General features: G+C 53.0%; 1 protein-coding gene across 6 annotated transcripts in view; it reads right to left on the bottom strand.

The window, feature by feature from the left end:
* Window positions 1-10,145: 10,145 nt before the first annotated feature.
* Window positions 10,146-13,939, bottom strand: part of TBX5 (T-box transcription factor 5) — a 79,955-nt gene continuing 76,161 nt past the window's right edge. For all 6 annotated transcript variants that reach the window (XM_079151875.1, XM_079151873.1, XM_079151877.1 and 3 more), the window contains exon 9: window positions 10,146-10,779. In XM_079151875.1, coding sequence (XP_079008001.1) covers window positions 10,205-10,779 — 575 coding nt within the window. In that variant the 3' untranslated portion in view covers window positions 10,146-10,204. The remainder of the gene's footprint in view (window positions 10,780-13,939) is intronic.

The raw sequence follows: 13,939 nt of genomic DNA, 5'->3' as shown, positions 1-13,939 counted from the left end.
GCCACCCCCAGCCAGGAAGAGGGGCCTCGCCGGAAACCAACCCAGCCGCTGCTGGATCTTGGCCCTCCAGCTTCTGCAACCAGGACAGAACAAGCTTCCAGGAAGACCCATGCGGAGGCAGGGATGCAGGGGAGCCGGCCGGCCTGGGAGTGCTGGGGAGGGAGACCCAGCCCGTTCTGCTACCTCCTCACAATGCAGCACGATGGACCCTGTGTGGGGGGCGCATGTGTCATTATGAGGCCCTAATTAACATAACCATATTAACCACAGGAGAGAGATCAGTGCAGGCCAGGCAGGGAGAGGGGAGGGAGGGAGGTGCCGGGAAGGAGGCCAATCCGACCATGACGGGTGTATATGGATATAGCGTAGTGAATCCCACTATTAAGTATGAATATGATGCACCAAGAAAAATTCATCAAATTGCTGGGCCCAATGGCACATGCCTGTCATCTCAGTGGCTCCAGAGGCTGAGGCAGGAGGATCTCGAGTTCAAAGCCAGCCTCAGCAAAAGCGAGACCCTGTCTCTAAATAAAATACAAAATAGGGCTGGGGATGGGGCTCGGGGGTCGAGTGTCCCTGAGTTCAATCCCCGGTATCAGAAAAAGAAAAATTCTGTTGTTTGAGCCACCCAGTCTGGGGTGTTCTGTTATAGCAGCCTGGGCCCTTAAGGCACTGCCCTATGGACATCACCAAACCAGCCCCTCCACTGCAGAAGGCAGTCCTTGTCACACGTAGCTTATGTATGTACGCACATACATATGTACGTGTCATCTATGTCATCTATCACCTATCTATCCATCATCTGTCATCTACCTTCCACGATCTACCATCTGTCTATGATCTCTTACCTATCATCTGTCCATCCATCAGCCATCTCCCATCCATCATCTATCTACTACAATCTGTCTATAGTCTATCATCTATCACCTCTCTATCCATCACCTATCATCTATCTTCTATGATCTACCATCTATCTACAGTCTCTTACCTATCATCTGTCCATCTATCATCTATGTTCTATCATCTATCTACCTATCTGTCTATCCATCTATCTACCTATCTGTCTATCCATCTGTCTACCATCTATCTACCTATCTACCTGTCTATCTATCTATCCATCTATAATCTATCTACCTATCTATCTACCTGTCTATCCATCCATCTGTCTACCATCTATCTACCTATCTACCTGTCTATCCATCTATAATCTATCTACCTATCTATCTACCTGTCTATCCATCTATTGATCTATCTATCCATCTATCTACCTGTCTGTCCATCTGTCTACCATCTATCTACCTATCTATCATCTATTGATCTATCTATCCGTCTATCATCTATCTACCTATCTATCTACCTATCTGTCTATCCATCTATCTGTCTACTATCTATCTACCTATCTACCTACCTATTATCTATCTGTCTATCCATCTATTGATCTATCCATCTACCTATCTGTCTGTCCATCTGTCTACCATCTATCTACCTGTCTATCTATCCATCTATCTACCATCTATCTACCTATCTATCATCTATCTACCTATCTACCTATCTACCTGTCTATCCATCTATCTACCTGTCTCTCCATCTATCTATCCATCTATCATCTATGTATCTACCTACCTACCTATCTGTTTATCCATCTATCTATCCATCTATCCATCTATCTGTCATCTATCTACCTATCCACCTGTCTACCTATCTGTCTATCCATCTATCTATCCATCTACCTACCATCTATCTACCTATCTACCTACCTATCTACCTGTCTATCTATCTGTCTATGCGCTGAGACCAGCTGCGTGTGGCCTGGGCCAGCGGGACCAGGTTGCCTCACAGGCTCAGGGTTATAGACACACGCCATCGAGGCTCGGTCGCCGTGGTTATGCAGCCTCGCCGCTGGGTCCCAGGTCATCGATGGGGCCTCTCCCGAGAGGCACTCTCCTGGTGAAGAGAACGCCGTCCAGACTCACTTGTCACAGTGGCTAAGAGCTTAATGAAAAGCCATCGCGACATCGGACGCTGGGGCAGAGGAGAGGCAGGGCCTCCCTCGCGCTGCTGTGGGCAGGTCAACCGCGGCCGCTCGCTGGAGAACAGGCTGGCCGTCTCTCAAAACAAACGCAACGCGCAGTCACCACAGGCCGGCGATCGCCGCCCTGGGCATTTGTCCCAGAGAAATAAAGCTCGCGCTTGCACAAACACCTGTACACAGACGCTCACAGCCCAAACTGGAAAGGAGCCAGGGGTCTTTTAACAAGAGGGTGATTTATCCAGCCGGTGATCCATCCGCGCCGTGGAAGACTGCGCAGAGATTCGAAGAATGGAGGGTGGGTGTACTCGGAGCTTGCCAAACAGGGGACGGAGCCAGTGCCCAAGAGGCGACCTGCTGGTTGGGGGTTAGGGTCCAGCTGGGGGTGCGTGTGGTCGTAAAAGAGCAGCATGGGGGGACTCGTGGTCCTGGAAATGTTCCCTGTGTCATCGCGCTGGCAGATGCACAAACCTACCCATGGGAGGGAATCTTCTAGAACTAAACGCACACAGGCAAAATGAGCAGATGTGAAACCCAGACATCTGCCTAGCATCAGGGGTCAGCACCACTGTCGGTCCCCCCCGCCGTGACGCTGTCTACTGCTGGTGTCCAGGGGCGAAGCGTTCCCAGGGTGTCCTGTGCCTCTCTCCACTTATCTCCAAAGCCAAAGTTTAGGAGAAAGAGAGTAGGTGAGGCTGGAGAGGCCAGGGCTGTCTGGAGATGCGAAGCCCCTGCCTCAGTTTGGGCTCAGGACCTGGAGGATGTAGAAGGTGATCTGAGGGTGGGAGGATGGGAAGAGGAAAAGCCGCGGATTCAGTTCCTGCTCCCGGTTCTGTGTGGGTGGCTGAGGATCCCCCGGCGAGGTGCATGAACGAGCCTCCTGTCTGGGCCTCCAGAAAACAGGAGGATGGGCTTCTTCCACCAGCTCCCACGCCCACCAGGCGGTGGGCCAGGGTCATTATTTCCAGGCTGTGCCTGAGTTCAGGCTGAGGGAGCCGCCCAGCTTCAGGGAAACCCTGTGGCCAAAACCCAGAGCCTAGAGGACGATGTCCCCTCTACTATGGCTGAAATCAGAGGCTGGCCAAAGGGGTGCCACATGTGGCCCGAGGCCTGCGTGCCAGCGCCCTTGCCTGGCTGTCCTGCCAGCAAGCAGCATGTCTGCAGGGCTGCTGGCCAAGCCCTTTGCGCAGGTGACCGTTAGTGGACGCCTTGCAGGAGCAGGCGAGAGGGAGCCTGGAACAGCCCTCCCTCCTGAGAGGAGAGCAGACCTGCACAAAGAGAGGGAGGGAGAGGAAGGACAAGGCTCATGCCAACTGCCCTGGGGACATCACTGCCCTGCAGAAGGCGGTCACACGGGAGCAGGTGGCCTTTTGGGCCTTAAGAGAGGGCGCTGCGTCTGCCGGGAACTCACGAGGCTCTGGCCTTTGGCACCATCTCAGGCCCAGGGGCAGATCCCAGCACTCCCATTGCACAGAGGTGGAAACTGAGGCTTCGGGAAGCGGGTGAATCTTCACACGCGTCAGAGCGCGAGCTGGGCTCTGAGACCAGGAGCCGAGGTCCCTGGGAGGCAGCCAGTCCCCAGCCACCGTCGCGGAGCCTCCTTCAGTTTCCCCCAGGACAAGTGCCCTGGGCAAAGAAAGCTGCACGGTGCCCTCCAGACTGGGCTCCCTGGTCCTCTGCTCTGCTCCTGGGCCAGTGGGAAGGACAGAGACACACTGGCCCATCACCTGAGAGAGCCCGGGCAGCGGCCAGGGCGGAGGAGTCCCGCGCAGGCTGGCGCGCCCGCCGGGTCTCTCCTTAGCTGCCGTCTGGTCTACGAGCTTGTCAGATGGAGCCCTGGTCCCGAGACGGGCTGTCCAGGTGGGCTGCCCGCATGGGGACGCAGCCCACGGCCAGAGACTGAAAGCTCCTGTCACCCCTGCCAGGACTCGCGTTGATAGCGGGGTGTCGGCCTAACGTCACAGTGCCAGGAATGGCCGTGAGCGTGCACACCTGGCTCTCCCAGCCCGACACTCGCAAGTCTAGGGACAAGGGCCCAGGTGCTGAGGTTGCACACTCGTGAGATCGGCACACGGGAACCCGCGGCTAAGTGGAATGAAAGTGCCTTCTGAGGTTGGAGCACAAAGGGGGCTGGATGTCAGCCTCTGGGTGTGCGGAAGCTACTGTCACCTCGTTGCCACCAAAGGGCTGTCGGTCACTTACAGTCACTATTTAAATCATATTTAAGAAGATGCTGCATGGGACAGTTGCTTTAATTATTGTTAAGATGATGATGGTGATGGTGGCGATGGTGGTGATGGTGGTGGTGATGGTGGTGGTGATGGTGGTGATGGTGGTGGTGGCAATGGTGGCGGTGGTGATGGCGGCGGCGGCGGCGATGGTGGTGGCGGTGGCGGTGGTGATGGTAATGGTGATGGTGGTGATGGTGGTGGTGATGGTGATGGTGGTGGTGGTGGTAATGGTGATGGTGGTGATGGTGGTGGTGATGGTGATGGTGGTGGTGGTGGTGATGGTGGTGGTGGTGATGGTGGTGGTGGTGGTGATGGTGGTGGTGGTGGTGGTGGAGGTGGTGGTGGTGGTGGTGGTGGTGGTGGTGGGGTGGTGATGGTGGTGATGGTGATGGTGGTGGTGATGGTGATGGTGATGGTGGTGGTGGTGATGGTGGTGGTGGTGGTGGAGGTGGTGGTGGTGGTGGTGGTGGTGGTGGTGGTGGTGGTGGTGATGGTGGTGGTGGTGGTGGTGGTGGTGGTGGTGGTGATGGTGATGGTGATGGTGGTGGTGATGGTGATGGTGGTGGTGGTGATGGTGGTGGTGGTGGTGGTGATGGTGATGGTGGTGGTGGTGGTGGAGGTGGTGATGGTGGTGGTGGTGGTGGTGGTGGTGGTGGTGGTGGTGATGGTGATGGTGGTGGTGGTGGTGATGGTGGTGGTGATGGTGGTGGTGGTGGTGATGGTGATGGTGAGGATGGTGGAGATGGAGATTTTTCCTAACTCCCACTGAGCTTAATTCTACCATAAAAAAGATCAGAGAGCCAAATTTCCCAGCAAGAGGAGGAGGCGGAAGAGAAGGACAAGAAGAATCCACACTGACATCTTTTCCCCAGCCAACAAGTACTGAGCTCGTCTCTCTGCCCAGCCTGCGTCAAGCACTTGTGCTCAGGGTCTCGTTGAAACCCCACCAGAACCAGGACCCTCTGGGAGGAGGACTCTGGTATCTTCGTCCACACAGGAAGAATGGAAGGTCAAAGAGGTGAGTGGACTTGCCCACGGTCTCCGAGGCAGCACGTGGCCAGGTGAACTGATAACCCAGGTCAGAGATCAAGGGATAGAGAGAAAAGGGTGGACTCCGTGTGCACAGGCTCGTGAGTGTGTGTGTGTGTGTGTGTGTGCATGTGTGTGTGTGAGTGTGTGTGTGAGTGTGCATGTGAGTGTGTGTGAAAGAATGTGTGTGTGAGTGTGCGTGTGAGTGTGCGAGTGTGTGTGAGTGTGCATGTGTGTGTGAAAGAATGTGAGTGTGTGTGCATGTGTGTGCGCATGTGTGTGCATGTGAGCGTGTGTGTGTGCACGTGAGTGTGTGTGAAAGAACGTGTGTGAATGTGTGTGCGCGTGTGTGAGTGTGCATGTGAGCGTGTGTGTGAGTGTGCATGTGAGTGTGCATGTGTGAGTGTGCGTGTGTGTGTGTGTGTGTGTGTGAGTGTGTGTGTGGCATTTATTAACAAGGAAACACCTGCTCGCCCAGAACAGCAGCCTCACCCGCCCAGAGCAGCAAGCAGCAGCCCAGGAAGCAGGGACAGGGGTGGCCAGGTGTCCCCTTGCCACTGAGGCAGAGTGTTCTGTGACTAGCAGAGTCACAACCCCACCACGGCTGTGACTGGGTTTTCTCTCCTAAGCAGGAATGAAGGACAGCGTGCTCACAGGCTGCCGGGCACACAGCCACGCAGGCTGCTGCTTCTACTTACGATGCATCTGTAATGCCATCTTTAAGTATTGTCTTCAGTGGCCTTGTGACATTCCACCGTATGGCATATACTAATCTACTGACCCCATAGTATTGGATATTAAGCCTCCGATTTTGCACAGATTAAAAAATTATGTTGAACTTTCTAGAAAACATTTGTACACATCCCTGATTAGATCCTTAGAATTGATTCCCCCAAGCAGACTTATCAGTTTAAATAAATAGCAACCTTGCTTAAACTTTTGGTATATTTTGCCAAGTTCTTTTCTCAAAATGTTTATGTAATTTTCATTCCAACTAGAAACTTATGAGATTCCCTATTTTCCCATTAGCAATAAACATCACTGTTTTAAAAATATATATTGACTAAGTCCATGAATAAATAATGCATTTTGTTGATTTAAAGTCTTTCTTTTCAAACACTTATTGAACATTTAGTGTGTTAAATACCTTCCTGGGTGTTTCCACAGATATTATCTCTGAGTCAGGCAGAATACTTTCTGTTAATGGAGGAGGAAGCCAAGTCTTGCATAAACTTAGGTTCCGAGCTGAGCTCTTGCTATATAATCAGCTGTGTGATCTGGAGGAGATTCTTAACTTCTCTGAGCTCAAGAATACCAACAATCTGACTTGGAAAGTTCTGGTATTCATTCTGGTTCAAAATTTTAAGCCCCACACTCAAGCACACCAAGAAGCTAGGCAGATGCTATAATACTTTTAGCTTCAAAGAAGCCTACCAGCTCACATAACCAGAAACTGTCCTCCACAGCTGTGGGGGCTAACTAGAAAAGGACCTAATGCAATGAGCAGATCCTCAAAAAGAAAGGACAGTGACCACACACCATGGGTCCTTAATACATGTTTGTTGAACAAATGAACAAATGTGGACTAGATGAGTTCTATCCCTTATTAACCTACATCTCAGTCTTCTACCATCTCTGCCGCAGGACCTTTGCATAAACTATTTCCTCTGCCTGAAATAATTTTCCTCCCAATTTTTTACCTGGATAATTCCTTTTTCCTCTCTAGGGCTCAGCACAAAAGTCACCTCACCCAGACTGTGTTAGGACTCTTAATGGCACTATACACACAGCACTCGACAGCTCTTTCAAGCACTACAATTCATTGATAGCAGAGATGATTACTCAAGGGCTGTTTCTTTCACTAAGCCACAAGCCCCAGGAGGACAGGGCCCCTACACCTTCTTCATCTTTTTGTTCCCAGTACCCACCACGTACCCAGGTCAGAGTGAGCAGCCCTAAATACATTTAAGGAGCATATACCGATGTCTGTCGTGCCTCTGGACATCAACCCAAGGATAAAACTACATTAACATTGGGATACTCCCTCCTTATCGCTACCCACTCAGTGAGAAGGTCCATTAGAACAATCATGTGGAATCCAACCTGCATCTACTATGCACAGAGAGTTCATTTTATGATTCAAGAAGCCTGCTGTGGACGTGTCCTTCCTGATTTTTTTAATGGTGGCAAGACCGAATAGTGGGTGGGCATGTCTCCTCGGGACCAACGGAGCATCCCGATTCCGAAAGTCTGAAATCCAAAAGCTCCGAAGTCTGAAAGTTTCTGAGTACTGACCCAACACTACAAGGGGAAAATTTCACGAACCTCACCTTCGAAATGCAAGCACACTAAAACCATTGTGTGACATGAGCTTCAGGCTCCTGTATCAGGTGGAAATAAAACAAAACTGAACTTCATGTTCAGGTCTGACTGGCTTCCTCCAAGATATCTCATTATGCATGGGCAAATATTTCAAAATTTTTTTAAAAAATCCAAAATCTGGTCCCAAGCATTCTGAATAAGAAATATGCATCCTGTGTTCTGATGATTTTCATCGGAAAGAGTAAGACTGACTGACTGAATAGTTGGTTAAAAAAAAAAAAATTAGTGTGGAAGGTAATTTCTTCCAAGGCAAACTTTTTAAAATTAAACCCATCAGAATAAATGTCTATTCAGAGCCGAGTCAGAACTTACTGGTACAACTGTACTAATTCTGTCCCTTGGGGACAGAAAAGCCATTGACCTAGTTTCTCCATTGCATGTGAGAGAAGCTTAATTGTCATTTCTTTATAATTAATTCACATTTCTCAGGAGCTTTCTGCCTAGGAAAGGGCCCAGGCTGGGGGTGGGGGGCAGGCAGAAGCATTAAATGGATACTTTGTAACCAGCAAGTCAAATTGTTCCTGTTTCCAGGGGAGGTGACGCACTTAGTGACTCCAGACAATTTGCAGGGTTGTGGCGTGGAAAATCATAAAAACAGAAGAAAAAAAAAAGTTAGCGGCACTAAGTTCCTCTGTCCCATGTGGGTTTTAGGGGACAGACTCCCGAGGTTGAAGTTCATAGGATGCCTATTAAATACCAGATCCACTGATGCTCTATAAAGCCGTTCCCCGGGGACTCCCAAGATACCTGGTTCCAAAGGTGAAATCAGGAATTTGTTGGCCATGGTGGGGCCAACACCATGCTTAGATCTCTTGGGATTCCTAGAGACATTTCTTGTCCAAAGCCCAAACAAATTCAACCAAGACAAGGAACTTCCTTCCCGGGATGCAGACCGGTGGGTCAATATAGTCAGCAGCATCGGGGACAATGACTTGGGAATGCCCCGAGATCGGCAGGAGAAAGCAGAGTCGCACGTGAGGGGCCAAATGTCCCCTCTGCCCAGTAGCAGAAAGAACAGAAAAAAAAAGAAAAAGGTGTTCAAGTCCCTTGTACTTTCTTAAGCACGTGGCATTTATTAGGCATTAATGGCACACAAATATAAGGAACAAGTACTTATTCTCCCCCTCCCCCCTTAGCAACATGAAAGGACGAAGTCGCGGAGACACTCACGTACAAACATACCCACGCTCACCACCTCGGACGGACTCAGCCTCACAAATTACCCTGTTCTCTTTATTAGGGTCGGTAAAAAAAAAAAAATCAAGAAAGCAAAGCACATTCAGAAGAAAAGGGGGAAAGAAAATAATACAAACACCAACTTGGTTTCGAGTATCAATAAAATTAAAAGCTCTTGGTCAGCCTCCCATGCTGGATTCCATGTTATTACTTAATTAGAATTCCTATTTATAAATAAATAGAACCAGTAAAATATTACATCTGGGGACCCCGACGGTAATGTCTTACTTACACACACACTTTTTTTTTTTTTTTTTTAATACTGTTTTCTGCTTTTGATACACACAGTTGAGGGTCGGCCTTTGGTGCTGGTGTGAATTCTTTGGAGCTCGAGGGTGGGCGGATGTCGCCCCTGTGGGACCTGAAGCTTCTGCCCTGCCTCCCCGGAGGGCGAGGCGCGGGCCTGGCAGCTCGGGCTGGCTTCGCTGGGCTGGTGAAGAACATCCACGTTGGCTTTTCCTCTGGTCGGCACAGAGCTTGCTCTCTGCTCATCTCAGTTCTGCCCGCAGGTCCACCAGGGCTTTTTAAGTTTTTCAAAGCAAGATTTCCGGACAGGAAGCTATAGGCCACATTTTTTAGCGACAGATGGCGGGAAAGACCCAGGCTGGGGGACGGGGGGCCGCCCGATGGAGCCGGGCCTTGTCCTGAGTCCATCTGTGCAAGTCAAAGGCAGAACCGGGCGCCGGGAGCCGGCAGAGGTGGCGTGGAGACCCAGCCGGGGACGTGGGGGACCGTCTCAGAAACGTCACGTGGCAGAGGTAGGTGCTTTCCTCAGGCAGAAGAGGAGGCGCAGGTAAGTTTTAGGGCTGGTTTATTCCAGGGGACTCCCGCCAAGTGTCTATTTGGAATCTCCCTCCAATTAGGGACTGGGTCCCAGTAAGAAAATCAGAAGAAAAAAAATATATTATTATTTATTATATAACAAAGTCGACATTAACACCGAGACAGCGAAAGGTTCCAGAGATCCATCGGGGTGAGCCACTCACTGAGCAGGACGTTCTGGAACCCAAAAGAAGGAGTGGGGAGGACCTGGGGGCAGGTGGGGTCCCGCGGGCAGGGGACTCCGCTCTTGTTTTGAAGTTCTGAAACCAAACGACAGAGTCACATTTTTTGGACGGAGGTGGGCCTGCGAGCTCCGGCTGGGCTGGTGTCCTGGGCCGGGGGCGCGGACGCAGACGCAGAGCGCGGCGGGACCTCTGGGGTCCTCTTGCCCGTCTCTCTCCCGTCCCCTCCTCCCGCTCTCTCTCTCTCTCTCGCTCTCTCTCTCAGCAAATGTCTGCGCATGACAGGTGCTGCTTCAGCTGTTCTCGCCCCACTCTGGCACCATGCCCACCCCGTGCATGGAGTGGTAGTGCTGGGGGGACAGGGTCCTGGGCACGCCGTGAGAGTACAGGAACTCGGGGGGCTGCAGGCTGCCGGGGGACTGCAGCCCTGTCTGGGGCCCGCACTGCCTGACCACAGGCTGGTGGGCCACGGAGGTCTGGTGCTGGAACATCCCCTCTCCGAGCTGCGGGGAGCTGTGGTTGGCCATGCCGGCCAGCCGGGGGACCAGGGGCCCCGAGGTGAAGTGGGCAGAGAAGTGCTGGTAGGGCAGGCGGTCCACGGGCTGCACCGTGGTGACCGTGCAGCTGCTGTAGGAAGGCACGCTGGGCCACGTGTTGCAGCTGATGTCCTCCAGGCTGGGCACCGGCTCCCCGGGCGGCGCGGAGCTGGCGTACATGCAGGCCTGCCGCTGGGCCGCCTCTGTCCTGTAGGAGGCTCCCAGGCTCTGCTGCTGCGGGTAGCTGGGCCGGTAGAAGGGGTCCTCTTCGCTGGGCGGCGTCTCCATGTAGGGCTTCTTGTAGGGGTGGTCTGCGGGCGGGCACTCCTCATCTGCAGAGACAGGGCGAGAGGGATCAGGGGCCAGCAGCAGCAGAGGCGGCCGCGTGGCCAGAGGACTGGAGGAGGTGCGTCCCCACCTCCGTCCTGAGGAGAAGAGGGAGCTGGCCTGGTCAAGCGCTTGCAGGCGAAGCGCTACGCGGCAGCCTGACCCTTCTCGGCTCGGAGTCTGCGTCCGAGAGATGGAAAGGTACCAGGATTCTTCCTACCAAGGGTGACGGAGAGGACTCCGCGGGGAATGTGGGCAAAGCACTGGCTGGAGGAAGCGCTCTTCCCTCCCCCCAAGCCGCTCAGTCCCACGAAGGTGGGACAGTGTCTGTCTTCTCCATCACCAGACGCCAGACTGACTGGTTCTGCAATAATGCCATTGATATATGGACAGTAATAACAGCAACACACACAGCGCCCGCTCTGCCCGGTGCCCACCTAAGCATTCTCTAGGTGACCAATGGTTTAATCCTCCCAGCAACCTGCGAGGCGCTGGCACTGTGTCGGTCTCACTCTTTAGATGGAAGCAAAGAAGCACAGAGGTTAGAAAACTCGCCCAAGGTCTCAAGTGGCCGATCACGGTGCTAGACTAGACCCACGTAAGCTGACCGCCAAGTCCCTGGTCCCTGCTACATGAGGAAGGAAGGCATGCAATAGATATTTGTGCAGCGGATGGGTGGGTGGATTGAGGAGTGGGTGGGTGGATGGATGGGTGGGTGGATGGGTGGATTGAGGAGTGGGTGGGTGGATGGATGGGTGGATGGATGGATAGGTGAGTGGATGGATGGATTGAGGAGTGTATGGATTGAGGAGTGGATGAATGGATGGATGGGTGGATGGATGGGTGGGTGGGTGGATGGATGGATTGAGGAGTGGATGGATGGATGGATGGGTGGGTGGATGGATGGATGGGTGAATGGATGGATGGGTGGGTGGATAGATGAATTGAGGACTGGATGGATGGATGGATGGATGGATGGATGGATGGATGGATGGTTGGGGGTGGATGGATTGAGGAGTGGATTGATGGATGAATGGGTGGGTGGGTGGATGGATTGAAGAGTGGATGGATGGATGGTTGGATGGATGGACAGATGGATTGAGGAGTGGATGGATGGATGGTTGGATGGATGGGTGGGTAGATGGATGGATTGAAGAGTGGATGGATGGATGGATGGATGGATGGATGGATGGATGGATGGATGGTTGGATGGATGGACAGATGGATTGAGGAGTGGATGGATGGATGGTTGGATGGATGGGTGGGTGGATGGATGGATTGAGGAGTGGATGGATGGATGGATGGGTAGGTGGGTGGGTAGATGGCGGCTGGCTGGCTGGCTGGATGGATAGGTGGGTGGATGGATGGATAGGTGGGTGGATGGATGGATGCATGTATGCATGCATAGATGGATAGATGAATTGAGGGGAAGGTGGGTGGATGAATGAATGAATGGCTGGATAGACAGACAGATGGACAGACAGATGAATAGACAGACAGATGGAGAGACGGATGGTTGGATGAGGGGATGAATGGACAAGCAGATGAAAAGATGGGTGTCTGAATAAATCCCTTTTCCAGAGCCCTGTGTAAGGAGGCTCCCAGGTAGCAGGTGCTGAGTTGGTACAAGTGAAATGCTTTCCATGCAGAACCTGCGTGCACTGGTCAGTCCCTGATGTCAGATGCAGAGACCCTTCTGTCTCTGCAAGAGGGTCCCCCAGCCACTGTAGCCCAGGGCCCCTGTGGGAACCAACCAAAGCACTGGGCCAGCCCTAGGGCTCCTGGGTGTCATCCTGAAGGACAAAAGTCAGCAGACTGTCACAGGGCAGGCCTGCCCCGTTTAAGGCAGCACCATGCACCATGGTCAAATGAGGGGACCCGCCCAGGTGTCCGTCCACACGTGAACGGACAAAGAAAATGTGGTGTCGATCCACGAGGGGGTTTTATTCAGCTGTAAAGAACGCGACCTGAGCGCATTATGTTAGACAAGATGAGCAGACTCAGAGTGAAGGGGACTGTGTTCTGTCACATGCAAGCGAGACAGAAAAAAGGGCGGAGAATGGGGAGGATCTCCTGCAACGAGACGGGAGACCAATGGGACTGAGGAAGGGGACGGGAGCGAGGAGTGAAATCGGCCCGATTAGATCATCACGTTGTGCCTGTCACAACCAAAGAGCGACTCTTCACCCTTGTGTGTGAGTATAAGGCACCGATGTGTAAAAACGCTAGGCCCGACTGTCTCCTAGGAAAATGGAGGGGAAGGGGCGTGGGCGGGGCAGGAGAGCGGAGTGAAAGGGACGTCACCACCCAGGTACACGCTTGCCTGCGCGGCCCCCGTGCTCCTGCCACACGGACAATCCCGTTTATGAACCATCTGTCGTGTACGACTAGTTAGAACAAATACAAAGTTTAAAAACTACGCTGACACGTGACACACTGAAAGCGACGCACAGTCTGCTCACAACTCGGGGAGGCTGGGGCCTCCCTAGGAGCAGCCTCCAGGGGAAGGAGCCTCGACCCTTGGCTTTGAATCTGACTCTTGTACGTGATGCTGTCCAGCAGGGCGGCCACCCTCCGGGCTCTCTCGTCATTCCTGAGTGAGTGCTGGTCACACGTACCTCACCGGGGGACCAGGAAAGAATAAGAGGGAGCTGGGCTTCCCTGATGGGCCCCATGGAGGCGGCTGCCGTCGCAGGGAGACGAGTCGTCACCCGGCGGTAGAGCTGACCTTCGCCACCACGCTCTGGCTGTCCTCCGTGGGGCAGAACCCTTGGGGACACCTACCCAGGTGTGAGCCTCAAGACGGGGCCGTTCCTTTGCTGGAATCTGACCCCCACTGACCCGGGTGTCCCTTTGCTCATCTTCAGATCTGTCCAATCAATAATGGTCAAGGAATCAGGTCGGGGTAGAGCCTCCGCCTGGCATGCGAAGGCCCTGGCTTCCACCCCCGGGAACAAAGAAAGGGAAAGAAGGAAGGAATGAAGGGAGGAAGGAAGGAAGGAAGGAAGGAAGGGAGGGAGGAAGGAAGGGAGGGAGGGAGGGAGGGAGGGAGGGAGGGAAGGAAGGAAGGAAGGAAGGAAGGGAGGGAGGGAGGGAAGGAAGAAGGGAAGGAGAAAGAAAGAGAGAGAGAGAAAGAAAATGGGTGGAGGAAGGGAGGAAGGGGAG

Source organism: Sciurus vulgaris, assembly GCF_902686455.1.
Source record: "Sciurus vulgaris genome assembly, chromosome: 8".
Classification (NCBI taxonomy): domain Eukaryota; kingdom Metazoa; phylum Chordata; class Mammalia; order Rodentia; family Sciuridae; genus Sciurus; species Sciurus vulgaris.
Note: the sequence above shows the minus strand (reverse complement) of the source record. Positions and strands in the feature narration are given on the sequence as shown.